General features: G+C 56.5%; 8 protein-coding genes across 8 annotated transcripts; 3 read left to right on the forward strand and 5 right to left on the reverse strand.

Moving 5' to 3' along the window:
• Window positions 1-18: 18 nt before the first annotated feature.
• On the reverse strand, window positions 19-5,383 carry BJ171DRAFT_627353 (periplasmic binding protein-like I; the record flags this gene model as incomplete). The annotated part of the gene is made up of 22 exons (XM_053115552.1): window positions 5,132-5,383; window positions 4,840-5,016; window positions 4,572-4,679; window positions 4,355-4,437; window positions 4,110-4,210; window positions 3,867-3,978; window positions 3,607-3,648; window positions 3,489-3,516; window positions 3,284-3,400; window positions 3,110-3,183; window positions 2,864-2,969; window positions 2,649-2,737; window positions 2,518-2,544; window positions 2,123-2,438; window positions 1,947-2,010; window positions 1,797-1,839; window positions 1,617-1,639; window positions 1,445-1,524; window positions 1,138-1,337; window positions 606-897; window positions 373-501; window positions 19-225 (listed from the first exon to the last, which is right to left on the reverse strand). The coding sequence occupies exons 1-22, from the start codon at window positions 5,159-5,161 to the stop codon at window positions 19-21; spliced, it is 2,448 nt and encodes an 815-aa protein (XP_052971223.1). The 5' UTR covers window positions 5,162-5,383.
• Window positions 5,146-7,350, forward strand: BJ171DRAFT_175888 (short-chain dehydrogenase/reductase SDR). Its single transcript, XM_053106022.1, has 9 exons — window positions 5,146-5,638; window positions 5,767-5,813; window positions 5,884-5,989; window positions 6,119-6,172; window positions 6,337-6,422; window positions 6,571-6,711; window positions 6,857-6,885; window positions 6,986-7,059; window positions 7,168-7,350. The coding sequence occupies exons 1-9, from the start codon at window positions 5,530-5,532 to the stop codon at window positions 7,236-7,238; spliced, it is 717 nt and encodes a 238-aa protein (XP_052971224.1). The 5' UTR covers window positions 5,146-5,529; the 3' UTR covers window positions 7,239-7,350.
• On the reverse strand, window positions 7,327-9,810 carry BJ171DRAFT_488634 (uncharacterized protein). Its single transcript, XM_053109400.1, has 10 exons — window positions 9,624-9,810; window positions 9,460-9,518; window positions 9,246-9,252; window positions 8,967-9,071; window positions 8,777-8,865; window positions 8,457-8,561; window positions 8,144-8,336; window positions 8,007-8,049; window positions 7,849-7,917; window positions 7,327-7,727 (listed from the first exon to the last, which is right to left on the reverse strand). The coding sequence occupies exons 1-10, from the start codon at window positions 9,658-9,660 to the stop codon at window positions 7,577-7,579; spliced, it is 858 nt and encodes a 285-aa protein (XP_052971225.1). The 5' UTR covers window positions 9,661-9,810; the 3' UTR covers window positions 7,327-7,576.
• Window positions 9,811-10,072: 262 nt separating this feature from the next.
• On the forward strand, window positions 10,073-14,342 carry BJ171DRAFT_488636 (uncharacterized protein). The gene is made up of 13 exons (XM_053109401.1): window positions 10,073-10,317; window positions 10,402-10,504; window positions 10,700-10,976; window positions 11,088-11,236; window positions 11,334-11,438; window positions 11,603-11,832; window positions 11,958-12,051; window positions 12,188-12,334; window positions 12,457-12,571; window positions 12,729-12,957; window positions 13,214-13,499; window positions 13,637-13,773; window positions 13,907-14,342. Exons 1-13 carry the CDS (start codon window positions 10,159-10,161, stop codon window positions 13,940-13,942), a joined length of 2,067 nt encoding a protein of 688 aa, XP_052971226.1. The 5' UTR covers window positions 10,073-10,158; the 3' UTR covers window positions 13,943-14,342.
• Window positions 14,343-14,462: 120 nt separating this feature from the next.
• On the forward strand, window positions 14,463-16,588 carry BJ171DRAFT_488638 (uncharacterized protein). Its single transcript, XM_053109402.1, has 8 exons — window positions 14,463-14,609; window positions 14,713-14,795; window positions 14,900-14,979; window positions 15,082-15,245; window positions 15,423-15,551; window positions 15,665-15,708; window positions 15,898-15,955; window positions 16,212-16,588. The coding sequence occupies exons 1-8, from the start codon at window positions 14,589-14,591 to the stop codon at window positions 16,452-16,454; spliced, it is 822 nt and encodes a 273-aa protein (XP_052971227.1). The 5' UTR covers window positions 14,463-14,588; the 3' UTR covers window positions 16,455-16,588.
• Window positions 16,589-16,802: 214 nt separating this feature from the next.
• On the reverse strand, window positions 16,803-18,352 carry BJ171DRAFT_577496 (cornichon; the record flags this gene model as incomplete). The annotated part of the gene is made up of 6 exons (XM_053113816.1): window positions 16,803-16,840; window positions 17,128-17,240; window positions 17,470-17,582; window positions 17,675-17,743; window positions 17,999-18,058; window positions 18,338-18,352. The coding sequence occupies 6 exons, from the start codon at window positions 18,350-18,352 to the stop codon at window positions 16,803-16,805; spliced, it is 408 nt and encodes a 135-aa protein (XP_052971228.1).
• Window positions 18,353-19,340: 988 nt separating this feature from the next.
• Window positions 19,341-21,258, reverse strand: BJ171DRAFT_175995 (HAD-like domain-containing protein). Its single transcript, XM_053106024.1, has 7 exons — window positions 21,176-21,258; window positions 20,842-21,002; window positions 20,563-20,709; window positions 20,169-20,376; window positions 19,829-19,970; window positions 19,612-19,673; window positions 19,341-19,517 (listed from the first exon to the last, which is right to left on the reverse strand). The coding sequence occupies exons 1-7, from the start codon at window positions 21,246-21,248 to the stop codon at window positions 19,432-19,434; spliced, it is 879 nt and encodes a 292-aa protein (XP_052971229.1). The 5' UTR covers window positions 21,249-21,258; the 3' UTR covers window positions 19,341-19,431.
• A 191-nt stretch (window positions 21,259-21,449) lies between these two features.
• On the reverse strand, window positions 21,450-22,941 carry BJ171DRAFT_488646 (uncharacterized protein). Its single transcript, XM_053109403.1, has one exon. It carries the CDS (start codon window positions 22,665-22,667, stop codon window positions 21,723-21,725), a length of 945 nt encoding a protein of 314 aa, XP_052971230.1. The 5' UTR covers window positions 22,668-22,941; the 3' UTR covers window positions 21,450-21,722.
• Between the last annotated feature and the right edge of the window lie 838 nt (window positions 22,942-23,779).

Below are 23,779 nucleotides of genomic sequence, written 5' to 3' on the forward strand. Positions count from 1 at the left end.
AGTCGCAGCGTTTGATGGTCACGTCCTTTGGGAAATCGGAGTGGCGCTCATCACGCTCATCCTTTCGATGCTCGACGTAATCATGGCGATCCACTGTGAGGCCAGCTCCTCGTCGCCAGTCTCGACAAGGTAGGACTCTGCCAGCCAGGAGATCCGGAAGCACGATGGCTCCGCATTGGATGGGCCGATTGAAATCAGCGATAAGGGCGCCGATACTCCAGGTCTCTGCAGCGAACCAGCGTGGGTGAGAGATTCGGTGTATCAACATAGCGGTCCAGAAGCAGCAGCGGCACAGTTGGATAGCCGAATAGCGGTGGTCTATCAGCAGCCACAATGCTATCAGACTCCCCCCCCCTCTCTCGCAAGACTCACCATGGCGTTGGGCTCGATGAATATCAAATACGGCTCTCGCGCAGGGATATAGCTGATCTTGACTGTCACCCAGCGAGAAAATATGCCGGCTTCCCGCTTCCAGCAAAATGTCTGACTGGGATTATCGCTCTATAATAGACAACAATCAATCCATGTCATCGGTGCCACTCCACACTGGCCGTTTCGAGCTTATTGCATCAAAATTTGGTCGCCATAGCGTCCGGAGCACTTACACTCTTGGTCGACTCCGCTTGGGGCCAATCCCCACCGACTTGATCCAGGTTGCTAATGCTGAGGTTGATGATGTCGTCTAAGGGGCTCCCAAACTGGGCTGTCAGAAAGGCCATGATGGTTGTCACGACCGTCGATGCGTGAAAGACAGCGATTCCGATCAGCTGGATGACAAGTCGGCTGATGGCCTTGATCCGCATAAAGGCGGCGTTCCAGTAGATTTGGGCGATGATCAAGACGCTGCAGATCACGATGTTGTACAGGGCGATTTCGATGTTGAGAGAGTCGCCCTTACTGGGTGGGGAGGAATGAGTGGCAGCGCGTAGAGCAATATGGTCAGACACACAGCCATACAGAAATGCTGCAGTAAGGGCCAGCCTGGGTACTGCTCTGCAACGCGAATTCCGGCGAAACGAAAGCGAGAGCCTCAGAACACTTCCACGGCTGCCCCAACTGTAGCAAACACGTCCGCTGGCTTGATGGCACTTGGACGACAGCACGATCGCAGCTCGGCGACCGCACGGCTGTACTCACTGGGCCGGAATACTCTTTGCTTTGCGTGCCATGATTGCTGTCGCCAGAAACAGGATGCCGTTTGCAGCATAGAGCGAGCCCGAGCTTGTCCAAAACACCTCCGGAGACGATAAAAACGTGCATTGTGCGTACTCGGTCTGCAAAGTGAACACTGTCGTGACGGAGACTGGGTTGGCGAAGGTCCAGCCCACGAGCAGGATCTACGGGCGATAGGGAAACAAAGCAGTTTCAGCGACAGGATATCTGTGACACGGCGAGATCATGAGCGGGCTGGCCATGTGTGTTTGGGAGATTGATTTCCACGCACCGACATGGCCGACGCTATGCCTAAGGTAACGCTCAGCAGCAACAGGTTCGGGATGAGATGGGCTTCAAGCTTCTTGTTGTCTGGAGGCCGGGCGAGCAAGCTGTCAGATAACGTTGGAGCCAACAGCGCCATGCCAAGCGAGTCACCCATCTTCACCTGATATCGTCCATACTCGATACGTTTTCACCAGAATGCCTGACTATAATCAACGGCAAAACATGAATGGTTAGGACGGCTGCAGCAATGTCTGATGCATTTTGACACTCGCCCGAATGTTGGCTTAAAAACTGCTCGGTCAGACATGGGGCAGCTGCAAAGAGATCACATAGTCGTGATGGAGATGTTTACCAACATCGCGCTGTGCCCGAGACTCAGGAACCACGGTTGGGAGATGCCTATGAGATCAAATGATGATGGCGAGCGAGTCAAGAATCAGATGCAATGGTACCGATTGTCATCGGATGGATTTCCGCCACGATTCGAGTGGTGGCCGGCAACCTACAAGTCCACGGAGACGGCTCCAGCATGTATATAAGACCAGAAACCAGAACCAGAACTTCGCCAAACTGCCAGAGACATTTCCGTCAGTAATCGCAGCCAGGGAGAGGGGGGAAGGATTGACATTGGAGGCGCGATGCTGCAATCCGCCGAATCTTGCAAGCACTTGCATAAGCGCACCATCAAAATCGCATTCAGCAGTGGACTCTTCGACTTCATTAATGGCTTGTTTCGGTACACAAGGATGATGCCCATCGAGACCACAATCATGGTAAGAATGACGGCGTGTGTGACGAGAATGAATGTGGCCACTGGGTCGCCGTACAGTAGCTGGTCCTCGATATATGTTGGCATATCACTGGGGATGACTCCGTTGTAGAAGAGCGAGTTGATCAAATATTGTCCGGAGGATGACATGCTCAAATTTATGCTCGTTTGATTATATGTTCCGTAGACTATGTCTCCGAATTCCGTGTACCCGTAGAGCGTTCCGATCCTAAGAATAGCATATCATCAAGTTAGCGAGCTGAAGGTGTGGTCAGTGCAAGGTGTGTCTTGAGACGCTTCCGGCGTACGTGATAATATTGTGGTTGCTGTCGAAGCTGCAAAGCCAAAGTGGGAGCGCATGAGTGGCGTGCATGTCATGGGTTGGGCTACATGCACGATGCAGTATACCCACGCAATTGTACCACTGCATCCCGTGTACTGTGTCGCTGATATGTTTTGCGGAGTGCACTGTCCCGTTAGCGAGCCATTGTAAATTGCATTGGCTTCGAATCCGGTCTCGTTCACAATCTAGGGCATTGCCAAGACACGGATGAGATGGACAGAGCGAATTGGGGCAGATCGACTGAGCTGAGCAACACATTCGTCGCTTGGCAAGGGTCCCATGCCAGAGAAACGAGTCAAAAGCAGGCATACCCGGTCCCATGTCAATAGAACCGCCATTGTAGCGTCGAAAGCATCAGATCCGCTACTATAAGGGTAGTTTATCAAATATTCACGTTGATCATTTGGGAGCTCGGCACTATCGCAGACATAAGGACAGATTGCGAGGGATTGAGTGTGAATGGGATATAGGTATAGCAGAGGGACTTGCGCTCGGTCTTTAGCAGTACAACGGATCAGACACCCGACTTTCGAGCTGCTGTTGCGACAAAGTCTTACCCCAATCGATTTTGTATGTAGTAATCATCGTGACTATGGTATTCGAGACACTCTGTTGTGCTTTCGCCCGACTCCTGCGATGCGCGGTTCATGTTGCGTTTTATAAGAAAGACTTTGTGATCCATCGATGCGCCTTCCCAAGAGCCTAGCAGTTCCTGATACTGGCCAACCTACCACGCTGTAAGATGCGCGAATGAAGTTATGATATTGGGACTGAAACGCCTGTCGTCCGTACTTTTGGATGGCTGTATCATTTGACAGATTTCCAAGTGGATTGAAGCTGATCCAGGCCTATAGGTACCGAGACTCGCGTTTAATGCAAAGTACGCAGCATCATGGCGCAACACGATGCTGGGCGAGTCGATTCAATGCCACACACATAGTCGGGGCCGGCAAGCCCATAGGCGCTGATTCGAGAACAAAGAGACGGGTGGTTCGCAAGATTAGTGATGAGAGCATGCATTGGATCGTGGCCGATCGAGCAACGACCCACTTACGCTGCGCTGAAGTAGATATCGTCATTTAATACCGAGTCCGCTCTGTACCCATGATCAACATGCGATAACAGGGACTTGCATTAGTCATATTGGACATACGTCAAGTGACCAATGGCGATAGCGAAGGCGATGGTCGATAGAGAAGGCGATGGTCGATAGAGATGGCGATGGTCGATACCATGATTCGCAGCGCCAGCATGTCTTGCACCCACAGTCACTGCAGTCCTCCTTCGGACACAAAGCTCAAAGCGATCGCTTACATCAAAACGATGATCCGGGTTTCCAAGTTCCTCAGGATATCATACACAGGGGAGAGGGCGGCCATCACAGCGCTGCCGCTGGATGTATTGACGGAAGGAGCAAACTGGATTGCTGGGGGGGGGAGCAGTGGATCGTGAGTGACTGATGGTATTTGCACCGACAGTATCGTACAGCAAACCAACACATCCGATTCATACTACGCTCCCCGGTCGATTTATTGGCGCATGCGATGACCCACCTACCTTGGGTTGTCAATATGGTCATGTTGTATAGAACTGCTGCTTCAAGGGCCAGATTGAGCGACGACAGCGACATCGAGTCCATGGTATACAGAATCGAGATCCTTTTCCATCCAAGGCCATTGGCTATCGTCATCAATCCACTTGATACACCCCTTTACGATGTCAGGCGAGAGTCAGCGAGATACCGTCAGCCACGAATCCCTCTATCCATGATCGCCGAGTGATGGTGCGCGTGAGATACCGACATGAACACCATCCTCAGGAAGGTGCTGTAATGAACTGGATCCGAGAGCGAGGCGTCGCCGCATGAGAGGCAGAGATGCGGAATCTGGTGGTGCGAGAGGTGGTATGCCCAGTTGCTTAGCGGGCTTGTGCAGATGGTCCTCACAGGTACTTTGCCGACTCGCCTCAGGCGCTATGGTGTCCGTTGCAGTATTTGACCAGATGCTGTTTGGCACTCACGCCGTAGTATGAGCTGACGGCAGCGGAATGAATGTTCATCGGGCTGACCACGTCCCCGATCACCATGGCCAAGTTGCCCATCTCGTGGAGATCGTTGACGGCGATCGCCTTAACAGAGAGGGAGGGTCAATATTGTGGCCGAGGCTCACGCTTGGCCATGAGCAAGCCGCAGCCCGCTCGTCTGGCCGTTGCGACATTCCGGCTCGCTGCCCGGGATCCATTGTCGTCGTCGCTCGGTTTGACAACACGCGATTCGCAGGATTCGCACCGCTTTCCCCCAGTTCGCAGAGGCATTTTGCACGACCAGATGGATGGTTGCATCGCGCATTAGCGATGAGCTGTTGTTGATATGGTCGACGGCAATCATGGCCCCGAGCTGGGCCATATATGCATATTCCAGAAGCATCCAGTTCGGCCATGGACTCAATATAAAGCCGACAGTGAGCTGCAGAGGCAAGTCCGTCAGTTAGCGCTGCAATGCCCAGACAAAGGACTCAGACTGCGAGAGGCCGACTCGGTCATAGGGCGGAGTCGAAAGCGTGAACGCTCGATGGACACACGTTATACTTGGTCTTGTCATAGGAGCGCATCGTGGCAATTGATCCGTGGCCGCCGTCGAGAGCCTATGGCCGGGCGTGGCGAGACGAACGGCTGCTCTGGGATGCCGCGCGAGGCGAAGACATCCTCAGGTTCGCAAGTACCGCCGCACGGAAGCCGCACTGCAGAGGAGCCGGCGGATCTGGCGGCCCAGAGGCCAATCATGCTGCCCCGACGGCCCTCGATCGAATCCGCTCGATCGAATCCGCTCGATCGGTTTCGCAGTCCAGGGCCGCCAGAATCCATGGCCGCTCACGTGCGAACTCGGCAAACACCAGCAATCCCTGGTCGCCGACTTTTGCCCGGCCTTGTCTGCAGATCTCGCTAGACAAGTAGTTTTCGCCTCGTCTTCCATCAAACCATGTCGAGCTGGGCCATCGTGATCGGAGCCGGACCTGGTCTGGGTGCGGCTCTTGCCAAGCGCTTTGCCCGAGAGGGATGCCATGTCGCCCTGCTCGCCAGAAACGCTGGTATGATGATGCCGAGCTCCGACTCTCACCGACCGTCACAGACGTCCGTCTGCCCCCTATCGCCTGTGCAGAGATGGCGCATTTCTTGTCTCGGATTGCTGATGGCCTCTCTTGCGGCACTGATCCAGAGCGACTCACGTCCCTCCAGAAGCAAATTGTATCTGCCGGCGGCCAGGTGAGGCAGAAATATGCTCCTCGGACACACAACACTCCCGCAGATGCTAACCATGATGCGGGGCAACCAGGCCACGCCCTTTGCGTGTGATGTGACCAGCAAGGAGGACGTCGACCGAGCTTTTGGGCTGATGAAGGAGCAGTTCCAGCAAAACCGTCTCGAGGTGGCCGTCTACAGTAAGCATCGCAATCCCGCTGGCGATGCCCTTGGCCAAAACCCATGGACTCTTTGCCCATCCATGGAGCCACACTTGCAAGCACTCACAAGCACCCACAAACGCTAACATATGCTCCTCATCCACACAGACACTGCGGCGTTCTCAATGTCCCCGTTCTTGTCGATTTCTCCCGAAAAATTCGGTAGGACAACGCGTTCAGCCAACGTCAGCACCCTATTGCCAGCGCTGCTCTTGCTCAAGCAGCGAGCTTTCGGACAATGATGCTGATGGTGGTGGTGGCTTGCGACGGAGCGCCAATGCAACCAAGCCCTGATTCGGTATTTGTGCGGCTGGCGCCTTGATCAGAGAGCGACTGGAAAACCATGACACTGGGAGCGTTCCTGTGCTCACAGAAGATTGTCGATCTGATGGCCAAGCAGAACCACGGGACGGTAAGCGGGGATACCGCACTCTTGCATCTGCTGCATCTGCTGCATCTGCTGCACGGTGTCCTCACTCTGATAGGTCCAGCGCGAGTTCGGATCCTGGCAAGCAGCCCTACACTCGGCTTGCTAACTGCGTTGACTTGATCGCACCCAGCTCATCTTCACCGGAGCTACGGCCTCGGTTCGTGGAAGTTCGGGATTCGCCAGCATGGCTTCCGCCAAGTTCGGGCTGCGAGCGCTGTCGCAAAGCCTCAGCCGCGAGTTTCATCCGCAAGGCATTCATGTTGCGCATGTGGTATGGACGGGCTCTGAGATGGCCCAGCACCGGTCCAGCAGCGATCCCTTGATCGGGTCATGTTGTGTGATGCTTGTTGGATGGTACTTGACAGCTCGCTGGCTCCGGATGAGTCTCGTTACTGACGGTATGCTCTGTTGTGTAGATCATCGACGGCTACATTGACACCGAGCAGTGAGTACCGCATGTTCGATGGGCGGCTTATGAGCGGTGATGCAGCGATGCGGTGACTGTGATTGATGTTCGCTGAAACAAACCACGCATCCATCGGCAGACTCAACAAGACCTTTGGTCCCGGCGAGCCCGGCACTCGATTGGACACCGACGCCATCGCCAACGAGTTCTGGAGTAAGCCTCGTCCATTTGCATGCATGTTTCCATGACAGCGACCCCGCCATCATGCCGTGGATCTGCCATCTCATATCGTCTCAATTGCCATAACGGCCGCTATCACAGATCTTCACAGCCAGGACCGCTCGACCTGGACCCAAGAGCTGGACCTCAGACCGTTCTCTGAGAGCTTCTGACCAAACTGGCCTCAGTCCGAGTAAGAGCGCCGCAAACAGCATCGGGCCGTCGACTGGCTCTATCTCAATATGAGCGTATTCAACGGCAGGCTTGGAAGAACACAGTCCAACCCTGGAGCCGGAGCGATGGCCTTGAGCAAAGATGGGGGTGGTGAGAATGGACCTGACATGCACCGGGCGCAATCCATATTGCGCAAACGGTGCGGCCAGTAGGGGAACAGGAACAGTGGGCCCATGAAATCGCTGAAGGGACTCTATAGTGATCCAAAACCAACTGGGACATGAGTGGCCACACGTGCCGGAGGAAGAGGCTCGAGGGGGCCGCCGCCAAAGCACCGCTATTCTGAACCGGTGCTATCAGCGACGATGTTGCCAGCGGCCGCGGATTGGCGCACCCAGTAGGCGCGCAGAACGAGGATGAGGACGGCGACCAGGAGGAAGTAAATGATGGCGCGCTTGATGGTGAAATGGCGGACGTTGGATAGGTCCCTGTGGTTCAGCAAGGGCAGCCTGGTGAGTCCTTGCTGAGACGGAGAGCCGCCACAGGCAGTGACAGCCAAGCAAGGGCAATGATGGCGACGGCAACGAGCTCGGTTCGTCAACTACCCACCAGTCCTGAAGGCCGAGAGAGGCCAGGAGACCCTGTGACTTTGTTCCGTACTTGTCATCATCGCCATCGCTGATGTGCGACAGAGAGAGCCTCGTAAGTGGTTGGCACAAATTCAGCGCATTGACTGCAAACCTGAGACACCGCAGTGAGTCACCTACCGCAGCCGGTTCCGCGAGGGTTTCTTGGCAAGAGGCTGGACACCTGCAAGTTCGTTCGGTATCAGTCCATTGGCAATGGCACTATGCAGATGCTGTCGGCGGCAGCCAGAGCTGGGGAGGGGGAGCATCCGCCCTACCTGTGGTAATAAAGGTCGATACTCCATCGCTAAACGTCGAGCTTTGCGGGGCGCTGGGGACGCTCGCAGGCGGGTAGGTCTGTGGAGCCGGGGTCGTAGCCGGGGTTGAGGGCAAGGTCCCGGTCGGGCCAGCACTCTTGGGTGCGCTGCTAGATGAGGTAACTTCCTTGGGGAACTCGGTCATCACATAGGGCTGGGCATGGTTGGCAAATCGGTGAGTCGGCAGCCTAGCACGTCCGTCCTGGAAGGTCGGCGCTCCACGAATACACATACACGGACGGCCAAGCAACGATCCTACGATCTGGATACTCACAACTCGCTTCGGAGCAACATGCTCGGCCCATTTGCAGCTGGCAAACGTGGCGCGGACATCGTTGGCGATCTGGCCGGTCATGTTCTCGGCGGGGATGATGGGAGCCTGTCGACAGGGTGCGGCAGACATCGCATAAATGTCGGTTACAGCGACTCGCCCAGAGAGACGCTCGGGTTGGAGACGTCTCCGGCAGGAACCTGCACAGAGACTCGTGGGGATTGCCAGAGTCTGCTGATGCGGCCACATCCACAATCCGGCACAGATCGACTGCGGCATCGCAACCACGCTGATCAGCATCTTGATGCGGAGAAGGCGCTTACATGGCAGGCTGGGCAGGCGTATCCAGCGGCAGCCGTGTGCTCGGGGAGCTTATCGCACATAGTCTTGATGCAGTCCACATGGAAGAGGTCTTTGACGACGCAGCCCATCTATCAGCTGTCAAGCTTGGCTCCAAAGCGATGCCTTCGATCCACGGACAGTCGGCCCCCAAGCGACAGGCGATCAACTCACCCAGGCACGTTAGCCGAACCAACTCTCCTTGATCCAGAGCCCCCGAGCAGATGGCACAGACAGGGTCATAGTCGCTATCTTGCAGCCATTGAAGATACGACCGGACTAGCCCATTCCAGGACGCGATGGAGGAAACACCAGCGGGTTGGATTAGCGCTGATGACCTGGTGTGGGTGCTCGAGCAGGACCACAGGATACTCCCGGCGCTCGCAAGAAGCAGCCCCATCTTCATCCTGTTCGATATGCCAAGGCCGGCAAGGACAGACTTCCACCACATACCAACACACTTTGAGCCGATATCCGGCAAGGCAGACCGATAGATCGGATCAAAGGACCAAAGGCGTTGTTCGCACGAGAGGTAGTCCACAGGCCAGATCGTTAGAAGGAAGGATATATGCCCGGCGCTCGCTCGATAGCCTCCAGATGGCAAGAGTCACTGGTGGTGTGCTGGCGCTGATGCGTCACCGACGCTGCTAGAGGACAGCGGCTGTACCTTTGGATGATCCGTGACGATGCATTTTTCGCAGACATTCTTCCTGTGCTCAAAGCAGACTGGACGGGCGACGGAGCCAAATGTCCGTCAGTGCATCGAGCAGAAGCATTGATCAGCGTAGCGAGCGCGACGGGAGACCAGAACAGCCGCTTCGAAGCACCTACATAGATTGGTTACGGTTCTGCACTTGCACAGGCCCATGGTGACTCGGACGGCTGACGGATCAAGCGAGATCAAGGAAAAGGGGGGGGGCGCTGGTCGCAGATGGACAGGCCGATGCAAGCGAGCCGGCACAGGGGATGCGGGCGACGGAGATGCGGGCAAGGAGAGAGGCACGGCCAAAGGGCTGCTGGGCGGCGGCGCCTCTCATCGGCTCGCTGTCCACACGGGCGATCGCATTGGACTTGCATCTCGCCGCCTGCGATTCACATCCGATTTCGCTGCCCGAGCTTTGCAGGCTGGACAGAGCAGTCCGGGCCCGACGACCTCAGCGACAGACTTTGGACGGCGCCGCCTCAACGACACCGCCTGAGCACACACCCTGAACGACACAATCAACCGGCGTCAGCATCTGGCTCTGTTCCAGCCCGAGACTGCATCCACGTCAGCACCACATCTGCATCTGCATCTGCATCTGCATCTGCATCTGCACCACCACACCGCTCCATCCGCTCTCATCGCAGCCCCAAGCCTGCAGCCATGTCGCGGACGAGGACAATCGCCTTGCTCTTGACGGTCTTTGCCATTCTGTTCTTCCTCGATCCGTCGGGCAAGAGAGATGTCATCCCGACGAAAACCCTTCTCGAGCGCCATCGAAACCAGTCCGTGCTTCTCGACGGACTGCATTTCAATACAACGGTACGGGCCGCTCCACACAATCCACTGGCCCTGCATGCGATGGGGCCACAGCTCTAATCGTTCTCGCTTGGCTTTGCATTCCAGTCCAATTTCAGGGAAATCGAGGATGAGCTGAGTCGGCTCTTCAATCTCTCGACACACGAGTTGCCTCATGCGTTTTACAAGAATGTCACCGGCTTCTTCAAAGGTGGGTCTCATTCGCTGTTGCACAGCCATGTCCTATTTCCATCTCGTTCTGCGCATCGGCTTGATGCTCTCGATGGCCGCATATTCTCGATGGCCACATACTTTCCATTCGCCGGCCGCATGGATAGAGCCTCATCCCATGCTCGTTCTGGCTTTGGCTTCGTTGTGCTGGCAACGAATGGCTGTGGATCGACAGGCCGCTGGGAAGTCGCAGCCTTGAATGAGACTCTGCGGAGCCCGGACTTCAACCAAACGCTTGCCACACAGCGCCGCGGCGACTTCAATTTCAACGACGTCGGAATGCTCACCTACCATCTGCGGGCCAACGAAACCACCGTGCCCTCGATTCGGATGCTGGAGGGAAATCTTTGGCTTGAAAATGGACGCACGAGCGGAGGCGGCCTGGAGATTTTCGTCTATGGTCTCCATTTCATCAACGAAGGAGCCGTTTACCTGACTGGGGCCGCCGACGGGTAGGCTTGCTCGAAGCCGGGCCGCGCTGAGCAGCGATAGGATGTGGGCTGCTGTGACGATTGATCGCAGGACAGGCCGGAAGCGCATCCTAACTGTTTCTGACCCACCAGGGCGATGCCTCCGTTGATCGAGCTGCCCCGGATGATGCAAACCAACGCAAGCTTTGCTGCAGCCCTGAATGCAACCATTGGGATCAACAACTACTACATTGGCGTTCTGGAAAACGAGCTGCTCGAGAATGAGAAAGATGAACAAGAAGGTAGACCGAGGGCGCTTTGATGTGCTCTATCCAGTGCACACGCTCAGGAGAGGCATCCTGGCGCCGTGGTGATGCAGTGAACTAACGGCATCGGCAGTGGAGCGATCGTCGTCTTCCACCAAGTGCCAGTTCAGCGTCTTTATGCAGATCCGGCCTGTACCGCACATCGTCAACCAGAGCGACATCGATGCCCTCGAGCAAGGTGAGTGAACCGGCAGACTCGATGCAATCGGATGACCCCTGCTTTCCCGTCCTTGGACACATTTCTGTCTATGTGCATGTGTCCTGGAGCGACAGCCTTGACCACAGGCAGCACCTTGCCCTGGATGTATGCTCACCATCGCCCATGGCTGTGTCTTGAACCAGAGCTGTGGAACCCTGAGGGCATATCGACCATCCGCCCTCCAGCACTTATATCAAAGTCGCTGGTCTATAGCCCCGACTGTGGGATCCTGCTGAGTGCATCCAAGTCCAAGGGCGTCAAGATCGAAGTATATCATAGAAAGGCTGTCAACTACACGATATTTGCCACAATCGTGGTTCTCGCCGAGTTGTATCTGACCATCAAGCAGATGGACTACACAAGCTCGCAGTCTGTGAGTATTCCACCGATACACTGCAGCTCCCGTCAGATGGATACCTGCGGTTCAGAATCAGCAGCGTGGGTGCGTCGGCTCCGCAACGACCATCTATCTGACTCTGTCACTGCATCAATCTCCAGGCGCTCTCGAAGGTCTCCTTGATCTCGATTGGAATGCAGTCGGTCATCGACGCGTACTTTTGTCTCATCCATTTGTTCACGGCGATATTGATTCGTAAGCACTCCGATCCGTCGTCGATGTCGGTCGCATTGCCAATGTCTAGCAACCCACCATGGCAGTTGGAGCATGGCTTGTTGTCGTTGCGGGACATTGGTGCAGTGACTGAGCCTCTGTTATTTGCCACTTTCAGCCCAGCTCTTCTTGCCCTTTGCTACCGTCGGATTTCTCAAATTTGCGCTGTTTTCGCTGTTTGAGATGCGATATCTGCTCATCATTTCTCGCGCTCAGCGGCGCGAGAATGACGACTCTATACTGGGTATCCTGTACTCTCAGTTTTGTAAGCCAAACCTTAAACACCCCCTACGATCGGATGCAAGCATGTTTCGGCACACGTGTATCCGTCGCAGGCCTCTCCTGAGTCGTACTGGTTCTAACGCTCGCCTCTTCCGTCTGCTGTAGCGATATACATGTTTTTGGGGCTCTTCGTGGTGTACCAGTTTACCTCCAAGTTTCCAATCCTGATCGCCGTCCTTGGTTTCTTTTCGTACTCGTTTTGGATCCCGCAGATCGTCCTGTAAGATCCTCACCGCCGAGAATCCCCTGTCGACCTCGTCCGCCGCCGACGCATCAGACTCTTGGACTCGCACACTCACCCTATGCGCTTCCATTTCTGTTTCCCTGACCTTGGCCAATCGGCTCACCTCGTCGGCCGATCGATATGGAACCGATAGCAACATCATGCGCAACTCCAGACGACCGTATCTCACAGAGTACATCGTTGGGGTATCCCTCTTGCGTCTGGCAATACCGCTATACGCTTTTGGCTGTTCTCGGAGCATTGTTAGCTATACGGAAACGTACTGGTGGACACTACTGTTCTTTGCTGGCTACGTATCCGTCCAAGTCGCCGTCTTGGTTGCTCAGGATCGATTTGGGCCTCGCTCGTTCTTCCCCGAACATGTAAGTAGCTCATCCGGGAAATCTGGCTTGGCGCAAAAGTCGCAGGTCGGCCGTGGTTGTGTGTGAGCAAGTATGCCCAAGGTCGCAAGGGCAGGAGGAGCCGTGCTGGAGCAGAGGATGGGTGCTTGCAGCTCAGCTTGACTTTGGCAGAGTGCGCTCGACACGGTGCGTGGGAGAATACAGCCGGGATATCGGCTAGCTGGGTCTTGGCAGGGGGACTAATGAAAATGGCTGTGCGTCGGCGGTATCGATCTAGTGGCTGCCGCGTAGCTACGACTATCATCCGGTTCTTGCCTCTCCTGAAGCTGGACAGGATGTCGCCGACAATACCCACGATCCGCCTCTGGAGTCGGTTGAAGGCGCTGCAGGAGAGTCACACTTGGCGCCGCCAGTGGCAAGTGCCAGCGGGAGTGCCGGCAGCAGCTCAGGTTCAGCGAGCACAAGCTTTCGATACGATCCTAAAGGCAAAGGGAAGCAGAGAATGCGAGACGAAGGCCACGGCCATCCGGTTCTCAAGAATGGCGATTGTGCCATTTGCTTCCGTAAGTAGCAGCATTGGGCTCAGCCGCATCAACGCACTACCCTGCCCGATCCGATGGAGCGGCGGCTCGCTCTGCACACTGGTCACTGCTAGGACAGTCTGAAGATTCCAAACTGATCCCTTGGATCCTCGTAATAGTCCCGGTGGACTACACGTCTTCTCCCGGCAAGCCTCTGTCGACACGGATGACCACGCGCCTCAACTACATGCTCACGCCATGCCATCACATTTACCACACGGACTGTCTCGAGCGATGGATGGAAGTCAAGCTGGAGGTAGGTCTTGCGGCAGATGAATGGGGACATCGATGTGGTTGCACTGATTCGCTCGTTGCGGCATCCTTGCATTTCACAAGGTGAGAGGAAGGGATTTCATGCGGACTAAGCACTATTTCCCGCTCCGATGCAGTGCCCGGTGTGCAGAACTCCCCTTCCGCCGATTTGAGTCATTCAGCGCAGCCTTGGGCTCGGCTGAGACAGCCGCCCGAGCCGCGGGAACAGGCTCGACTCTCAGCATGGACTCATGATACCACTCGACTCTGCTATCGACACGACTGGCCGACATGGCACTCCCCGACAAAGACAGCAGCGTCATTCTGGGACATCGCAGGCCGGCAGCCCGGAGACAGATCACCAGCGGCGATCCGCGACACACCCAGTATCCGAGCAGCCACAAGGGTGTGGAGATCAACGGGAGATCGAGACCGCTGTCCCGTGGCAGCGAGTGTGCAGCGTATGGACAGCATCTCAACGATGCCCTGGACATTCCGTGGACAGCATCACGTCGAGTTCTCCGCACAGGCCAAATACATGAGCATCGTCGGCTGGTCGACTGAGCATGGTATCGTGTCCACAGTCTTTCCAGAGATGGCCGGCCAGTGAGTGGACACAGCCCAGGGTCATGGGTCCAGGCGCTCGCACATGGAAGGGCGGGTTTTTCCTGAAGCCCGGGTTCGTTTGGGGGGAGGCCGTGCTGGACTGATTCGCCGCCCAGGCTTTCGCAGGCTGATCGAGCTGCCTCTCCAAGATCTGCATCGCTCGCGCCCCATCCGATCCAAGCAGCATCTTCCGTATCCTCTCCTTCGACAGCCATGACCACATCCATCTTTCAGGTACGATGCATCGGTACAACACTCGCTGTCCTGGCACACCCATAGCGATTTTTGTGGGGGAGGGGGTTTGACTCGGATCCGATCCCTGACTCCCCGACGACAGAACGACATATTCAAGGGCAAGGTTGCTTTTGTGACCGGCGGCGGCTCCGGGATTTGCAAGGGCATGACTGAAGCCCTGATGAGGTGAGGCCAGCGTTGTTCAGTGCTGGCCGCATGAGCATTTTCCGGGATGAAAACGACCGTCGTCCTTTACCCACGCTTCTCGAACCCGTCCGGTTCCTTCTCAGACACGGCGCAGACTCGGTCATTGTCAGCCGAACCCTCTCCAAGCTCGAGGTCGCTGCGAAAGAGCTCGCGGAGAGAACAGGTGAGCAGCCCAGCCCCAGAGTGTGGTCCAAAGAGCTATTTCTCAAGCAAGCCTGGAGCTGATGGGAGGGTTCGGCGTGTCGCCCGCATTCCCAAATCCCAGGCCGCCGCTGCCTTCCCTTGGCATGCGATGTACGCAACTACGCCGATCTCGAGACGGCCTTCCGAAAGGCCCAGGAGCATTATGGACGGATCGACATTGTGATTTGCGGCGCGGCTGGCAACTTCCTTGCCTCGGCCGAGCGACTCTCGGCAAACGGATTCAAGGTCGGTATCGGGTATCGGTCGAGACGTTGAAGTCAATCGTGCTGGGTGCTGGGGAGGGTGATTGGAACTAGCACTCAGCAGGCCACATGGGACTTGCTCGACGAGTTTGCAGACAGCTGTGTGTGCTTACTGATCTTCTCGCCGCATACTCGTGCGATCGGCTGCTGCCGCCATCAGACTGTCATGGAGATCGACACCATCGGCACATTCAACACTTGCAAGGCTGCGCTGCCGCATCTGAAGCAGACCAAGGGATGCATCATCAGCGTCAGCGCCACCTTTCACTACGTCGGCTCCCCTTTGCAGGCAAGTTGGAGGACGGCCTATTGGAGCATGTTTGGTGTTGGACGGGGCCCCACGGATGTGAGTCGAGGGATGCCGAGGTAATGACGATTCCGCCTTTTATTCACACTGGGCAGATCCACGCCGCCGCTGCAAAAGCTGGTGTCGATGCCATGACCAGGTGAGTCGAGCTGGTCTTCATTTGGTGGGGATGGAGCTGTTTCGAAACTGGACCATGATGCCCAGTTCGAATCAAGTTCAGATCACTCCGTTCAAGTGGGACCGGCTGCAATCAGCTCGCCGATCGGTGGATTAAGCTTCGGTTGTGCCGATATTTGACGCTCCTGATGCTCCTGCGGTGGTCTCCCAGAACACTGGCTGCCGAGTGGGGCGCCTATGGTATCCGGATCAATACCATCACGCCCGGTGTAAGTATCCCAACAAGCAGGCCTGTTGGCAGCGCTCCGATGTTGCCGACTTTTTGGTCTTGCAACCGAGGCGATTGCCAGCGGTTTGCTTCATGGCTGCCCTCACCAGCAAGCCATCCCGCTCCGCTCTGCTTCTCGACCACGCCGACTCACTACTCTGTCCGATCACTTGGTGTTTCTTATGGCGGCGGCGATGGGTCCATGGATACTCACCGTTTGGACGCTACCGTCGCTTGGGACTCGTTGGGAACGCAAGCCCATCGCCGGCACCACTGGCATGGAGAAGCTGACGACCAAGGACACTGTCGACTTGGTCGAGTCCGTAGTGCCCTTGAAGACCTGGGGCCAGATCAGAGACATTGAGTACGCCACGCTCTTCCTGGCCCATCCCGAGAGCGCCCGGTTCATCAGCGGTGCCGTTCTGGTTGTCGACGGTGGCCAGTGGCTCGTGAGCGGTGGCGGGATTGTGCCCGAGTCGCAGTGGAGAGGCAAGTTGTAGCCGACTTTCCACCCGCCCCAACTTGGCGGAGTTGGAGAAATGGGGCATGGTCCTGCTTGGTGCACCATGAACTTGCGGAGATTGCCGGTGCACTCGACCAACGACGGTCTATAAACGCTTGGTTGTCCATCCAATCCGCTTTGTCTGCAATCAACTCGCACACCGGAGTGACGGACACCGACGAAGGGGAATATGAAGGAGTCGAGAACGCGAGCGCCCCCTGAGACTTTATTTCGCTTTTTTTTTTTTTTGGTTCTTCGGGTTTCATGATGGAGAAATGAGTATGAAGTGTAACTAGAGGGAAAGGGCGGGGACTGGGTGGCTGTTTCTCCGCAGCAGACGCGATTTTTACTTCTCGAGGAGACCGACGATCATTCGGTACAGATCTGAGGGAGCGAGACGGAGCATGTGGTTGTTGAGCGGTGTCGTCAGTACGAGCAGCATTGTTTGGATGAGCAGCATCGTTCGAAAGAGTGGGTCGTTCATTCGGATGCCATCATCGGTTTGATTGTCGAAATGGCGAGAATGCAGGCGACGGCGCAATTTGCATGCTGTTAGGGTGGCCACCACGGATGCTGGCGACACGATGACCGCTGAGGGTGACAGTCGGTGCATGCTCTTGGCAAGGCACTGGCCGCTACAAGACAAGAAGAGCCAGACAGGCAGCACTCACAGTAGAAGAAGCAAATCAGGTAGAATCCCAGCTTGATGAAGCACTCCTTCTTATGAGATCCGAGGGTTCTGAAGATTTCGGTGGCATCGTACATGTGCTTATTATCCATGATCCTTTGGGAAAGCAGGGTGGCAAAGCCACAGAGAATGTTAGTCATGCACTTGTGACGGGGCATATGCTCGTGATGGACATGCGCTTGCGATGGATCCACGACTGCTGCGGCTTGCACTAGAGATCCCGATCAGATCCTCAACAGCCCGGTATTTGGTCGTCCCGACATAATAGAGAGACCGTGGGCGATCGGGACTGACGACCGCCAGGGACTGATGCGATTCGACATACTTTTTGATGTGCCAGCCTAGCAGGGGGGCGTTGATGATCAGCGCAACAAAGCTCAGGTTGAGAAGGAACATGAGACACAAGAATCCGTGGGCGAGCATTTCGGGCAGGACGAACTAAAGAAGGAGCCGGTTGGATGGATGAGTGCAGCTGTCGCGATCGACTCTGGTGCGTGGACATGTGCAGCCAGATGGATCGAAGATAGTACCTGGTTGAGCTTGTTGCAAAGGTCTATCGGGTTGATGTAATCGACTTCGAGATCAGAGAACATGATGATCTGGGAGAGAAGAGACGGTCAGGAGAGATGACGCAGCCGATGTCAGAAGGCCGGGCCGGTCTGCGCCGTACGAATCGATTGCAGCAGAGGCAATATGGAACCAAGTAGCTGCCACAGAGACAGAGAGGCAGTCCAGCCAGCCAGCCAGAGACTGAGGGGCTGGCTACAGGCAGGAGGGGGGGGGACGATTTGCGGGGTCTTGGCGCAAGACTCGGGGGCGATCGATCGGCTGCTCCTTCGACCGAATCCACTTACAAAGAAGACCATAGAGAACAAGAGGACGGCTGCCATGACGACAGCAAACAGGAAAAGAAACTGGGTAGCCACAGGTTACGATGCGGTACGATGAGCCACCGGAAGCAGATGGGTTAGTGTCGACGACAGGGGTGGGGTGGATCGACTGTGCCGGCTCTGAGAAGGGGAAGGCGGGATCCTCCAAGTGATGGTCCTGGTTTCAGAGTCGATGCCAGCCGAGGATCGCAGAGGGCCATGCTTTGAAGCATTCATTCGCACTCGACATCGACGGATGGAGAGCAAGGTGAACAGGGGGGCGATTACGCAGGCCCTCAGTGAGGGGGGTGTGTCTCAACATACCGCTTCGCCGTTCATGATTGTGGAGATGGACGATGGCGAGGGAGACGGACGATGGGACGGCGCAACCAGCGAGGGGGTATTGACAACTGCGGCTTTGATGAGATTCGAGAGATGGTCCAGGCGGAGACGGTGGCGGTCTGCAGGCCTGCAAATGCACACAGGGGATGTCGGGCAGCCGGCGATGGACAGATGGGGGACGAGAGAGCAAGGCCAGAAGATCGCTTTTTGGGCCACCCAAGCCGACGCGAGGGGCGAGGATGATGTGGAGCGAGGAGGCAACGGGGAGGCGAGGAGGGGAGAGAGAGATGGGATGTGAGCGTCTGAGCCGTGCGAGATGCGGCCGAGATGCAGCCGAGATGCCGCGGGGACGGGGCGAGGACCGGGCGAGAACTGACACGTTCGTTTGCAAGGGGGGCTCTGTCGAGCGGCAAACGAGCACACTGGGCTGCCGCCTGGGGGCATTGGGCGAAGCGCAGGACGAGGTTGAGGCCGACAAGAGAGTAAAGTCGGCGGAAAGGAGCACAAAGGGCTGGGACGCATTGTGCACGGATCCGCCGAGACGCAATGGCTGGGCTTCATGGGTCCGCACACAACCAGGAGGATCCATAGGCCGCACGCATCGAGCAAGCAACTACCTTGGATGCAGCAACAGCAGCTGGGTGTGGATATCGAGTAGTTACGATGACAGCCCGGCCGTGCAGGCGAGTTGATGGGGAGTCGAAAGATGAGATGCCGCAGATGGCAAGAATGTTTTGCCAAGACAAACGGGTCAAGCCGAGGGCGAGGCCGTGCTCGGTCGCCTCACAGCATCGGCTCTGCAAGAAGGCACAATACGGCTGCGTTCTCGGGTGGGGTTCGCAGCAGATGACGGAAGAGCGCCATGTCCAACCGATGGACGTCACCACGCTCTGACGCTCGCTGTGTTTGTCTGCCGTCCATCGATACAGATCGAGGTGCTGATTGGGAAAGGGAAAGAGCAAGGACGCAAGATGCAGCAACATATCTGATTGCATGGCCAACACACAGCAGACGCAGTCGTTATTGAATCGGGGGAGGAGGCTGCAAATGTCCCACTGGCCGCGGTCATATCGCATTCAGTGGTTGTTCAGATCGGCCAGCTTCTCGATGTAATAGTCAGGTTGGATGGCCGACTTTTCGAGCTGGTCGTGAGAAGTCACTCCTGCGGAAGTGTAATCGGCAGATTGGCAGATCAGTCAGAGCCACAGTCTCCTCTCGGCGCTGTGCATCCCTCCGGACGAATCGGATAGCCGTACCCGTCATGACCAGGAGGGTCTTGAGATTGCCGGACTGCCCAAAGAGGATGTCGGTGTCCAATCTGTCGATGCAAGCCGAAAGGTTAGTTCCAGAGTGCAACAACAGCAGCAGCAACAGCAATCCATCAGCAATCCAGCAGCAATCCAGCAGCAATCCAGCAGCAATCCATCAGCAACGGCAAGGCATCTGCTTGTATCATGCATCCACATCACCGACCTGTCGCCGACCATGCATGTTCGGTCTCGGTCGAGGTGGTATTTGGCCACGATCACATCCAGCATAGTCTTCTCGGGCTTGCCGAGCACCGTCGGCTTGCGCTGGAGTGGGGCCGAGAGAGCCGAGAGCAAAGCGCCCGTTCCTGTGGCATGATGGGATGGACCAAATTCCCAAACACAACCAGACAATAGCGTCAGCTGCGGCTCCATCGAGCAAGCGAGTTTGGCTTGATTTCGCCCTCTTGAGAATCGATGGTCGGCATGGGCTCTTCTCCCGCAATGCAATCGCACACAAGCAATCGCACATGCATCCCACACATGCAGTTGCACGCCGTCCTCACCAGGGTAGACCGTTCCGCCAGCAGGGAAGGTCAGATCGCTGTTGGTGGCCAGGAAGTGGCACTCGGGGTTGTGGTGCAGATAGGTGAAGGCCTTGGCCAGCTTCTTGTAGTTGATGTTCAGATCAAAACCAAAGAGCACAGCGCCGACGTCGGGATCGTTCTTGACGGTGCCCATCTCGCTCATTTCCTTGAGGTTATCGTTATCCTCCTGGTTCCCAGAATGCATCCACACGGGGCAAATCGCATCCGATCGTATCCGTACGAATGAACCGGGTGAGAAATCGGTCATTGCTGGACAAGATCAGCTTGATCTCTATGGCCGAGAGGACGATCTACCATCGCCTCGGCTCTCCCAGCTCCAGTCAGCACCAGTCCATGACAGTGGCCAACGTACATCGACGCCGCAGTAGTTGATGCCTTCGGAAGCCAGCTCCTCCGCGATGCCGCTCATGCCGCAGACATAGACCTTCTTGTCCTTGGGGAACTTGAGGATCTGCGAAACGTAGCAAGCGGCAGCGTAGGCCGACCCAAAGATTTCGTCCTGGCAGCCAGAGTCCATTCATCGCGACGGCAGCCGTCAGCGTCAGCGCCAAGGGCGAAAGGAAGAATACAGCACCCAAGACGGGATCGGCCCGGTCCGGCGTAGATGGATCCGCAGAGGACTGTGCCCTACCTCGGAGGCCTCGATTCCGAGCTTGGTGAACTTTTTGAGATACGACTTTCTCGAGTTGGTGGAGTTGTTGGTGACGAAGAGCAGTCGCTTGCCCTTGGATCGGAGGAGAGCAAGCAGCTCTCTGATGCCGTCGAGAACATGGGTGCCGTGCCAGATGACACCTACAAGAGAGGAGCGAGGCACTGATGAGCCCCGGCGGCTGCATTGGGCAGGGATGCATGCGGGTTGCTGCTCGCTGCCACAGGTATCGGTCCCCAGACCGTTCTGGGAGGAGCAACAGATCAAATCGAGGCGCCGCGAGGCCCAGACGACAATGGCACCAAGCGCTCCGCACCGTCGCAATCCAAAAGGAAGGTGTCGATCGAATCGATGAACTGGGCGTAGTTCTCTTGCTCCAGGAACGGCATGGCGACGAGGACGGAAGATAGAGAGAACGAGGCTTGGGATCTGCCCTGTCGCAGTCAACGCCGATGGCCGTGGCGATGGTCGTGGCGCTGCGATTGCTGCGGGTCGGCGCCTGGCAACAAGCAGTTGAGGCTTGCGGCCCGGGCGGCCTGCCATCTCATCCAAGTGATCTCACCCAAGTGTCTCGCTCATGCAAAGGAACTGGAAAGGAGATGGACAGATGTATTGATTCAACAGACAAAGCGACAAGAACAGTGATGGGGGATATGGCACAAGGAGAGCATGGAGATCTACCGATAGAACGACAGACAAGATAGCGATTGGACAGATACACAAGATAGAAGATACAAAGAGACAGCGACGAATGTCATCCAACGGGGCGGACGCATCGACGGGCGTATGGGTGGATGGGATGGATGGATGAATGAATGAAGGATGGATGCGGAGAATGGGATGAAACAACTGGCTGGGCGGGCTCAATAGAGCTGGAGATGCGAGAGCACGTTGAGGGCATGCTGATCCAGGTTGAACCACAGGCAGACGACACACAGGATCGGGTAGTACCACGAGCCCGATGTCTCCAGGGTCGAGGCAAAGTGCTGGATGTACAGCAGCGATGCCGAAAAGATGAGCATGACCTTCAGGCCGTAGATGTAGAAGGTGAATAGGGCGCCGTTGAAGACGATCAGCTGGCGCTTGGAGAGGGTCAGGATCAGCTTGTCGAGGGAGCCAAGTTGGTGCTGGTGGTGGAGCGTCTTTGTGGATGGCGAATCGGCATGCTTTTCAGCAGTGCTCGAGTCCAGGGAGACGCCTTCGTCCAGGTTGTATCGGTGAAAGTCAACCCAGAGATGCGACGTCAGGACCCAGAGCTGGGCCAGGCGATCGAGGGCCAGCTGGGTAATGACGATGGCCAGGATTCCCGAACCGATGGACGAGCCAGGGAACCATTCGAGGGCGACGAGGGAGACAACCGACTCGACGGCAAAGTGCAGCGACGGGGCGCTGAAGACCGACTGTGGGAGGGCTGTCCAGACAATGTCAGGGACCAGATCGGTGACCCAGAGCGACTGGAAGACCAGCTGCAGGAGCGATCGGTGCTGCTGGACAAAAGCTGGCCCGTGCAGGAAAACGCCTGTAGAGACGACTCCAGCAGCGACAAGGTAGAAGAAGCCCCAGTGGAAGTGGGTGAGAAGGCGGGCCGGATGGGGCCCGGCGGATGGCTGCTTGCGCTGGATGAGTCGCGAGTGCTTGACGAGCAGAGACTGGTTCCATAGCTCGAGGAGCGAATGCACGCCAAGCGCCGCGGCGAGGAACGAGGTGTGGTGGGTCTGGATGAACGAATCGGGGATATGGAGCAAGCCGGCGAGGGCAAGACTGGCCAGAGAGACGGCAGGCACGGCGCAGTCCAGGAACAGCGACATTGTGGATATGTAATGCGACAGTTGAGCAGCGATTGATGCGACCGGGAGGCAGACGGAGCGATTCAGCGAGTCTGAGGAGGCGAGCGACGAAAGGGAATATATATGGATGAGGTCTCGCAAGAGCGAATTTGAAATGGTCGATGCGCAGGACACGGCGATGCTGCGGACTCTGGGGCCAACAAGCTCGCAGCCTGGGTATTGATAATGAGTCAGGACTGCCGGGGGGGGGAGCCAAGCAGTTCAAAGAAACGAGGCCAAGCAGTGCAAAGAAACGAGGCCGGGCAGTGCAAAGAAACGAGCCAAGAAGCCCGGGCGGCGTGCATGGTGGGGGTCAAAGCCTGCCAGGCGTGGGCAGAATGGGAGCATCGGGACCATCGGGACCATCGGCGCAAACAGGGATCACGCTCTTCCGGCCAGCATTGTTTTGGTTCTCTGGAGATGGTTCGGTGGCTGCGGCCGTGAGGGGGCGATCTGGTGAGGACAGTGGACATGCGCCATTGATGTGTCGAAGTGTTGAAGTGTTGATGTTTTGAAGTGTTGATGTGTTGATGTTTTGATGTGTTGATGTGTCGATATGAAATGAGCGTGAATCGAATATGCGCAATCGATCTCAACGACGCTCCCACATGGCTCGACGACGACTCTCGTTCTCCGACAACCCTCCCACAGTACCCAATCCCACTCCTCCCACTCCATCGCGGCATTCTTGGCCTCTCTTGGCCTCTCTTGGCTTTGACGTGGCCAAGAAACAGCCGCATCTGGTGTCGATGTGTCTTGTGCTGACTGGCCAGGGCGGTGCATGCCAAGACCAGCACCACGAATACCGTCGCCGGGTGGGATTGCTGCCATCCAGGTGCAATCAGCCATCCAACGGACATCCAACGGACACCCAACGGACATCCGGCGCTGGCCTGATTGACCCTCAGAGTGCGTCTCTGATTCAACCCTCAGCGATGCGAATTGCATCTCCCCTCCCTCCCTTCGCACTCCCTCCGTCTTCCTGTCCCTTTGCACTTGAGAATCTCCTCTTGACCAACCAACTTCCGGACCCAAGTTTCGGCATCCCATCGGGCGGCTAAGACAGCAGCCACGGTCCGCACGGCGATCCCAAA

This window comes from Polychytrium aggregatum (genome assembly GCF_025602895.1).
Source record: "Polychytrium aggregatum strain JEL109 chromosome Unknown BJ171scaffold_3, whole genome shotgun sequence".
NCBI classification, from domain to species: Eukaryota; Fungi; Chytridiomycota; class Chytridiomycetes; order Polychytriales; genus Polychytrium; species Polychytrium aggregatum.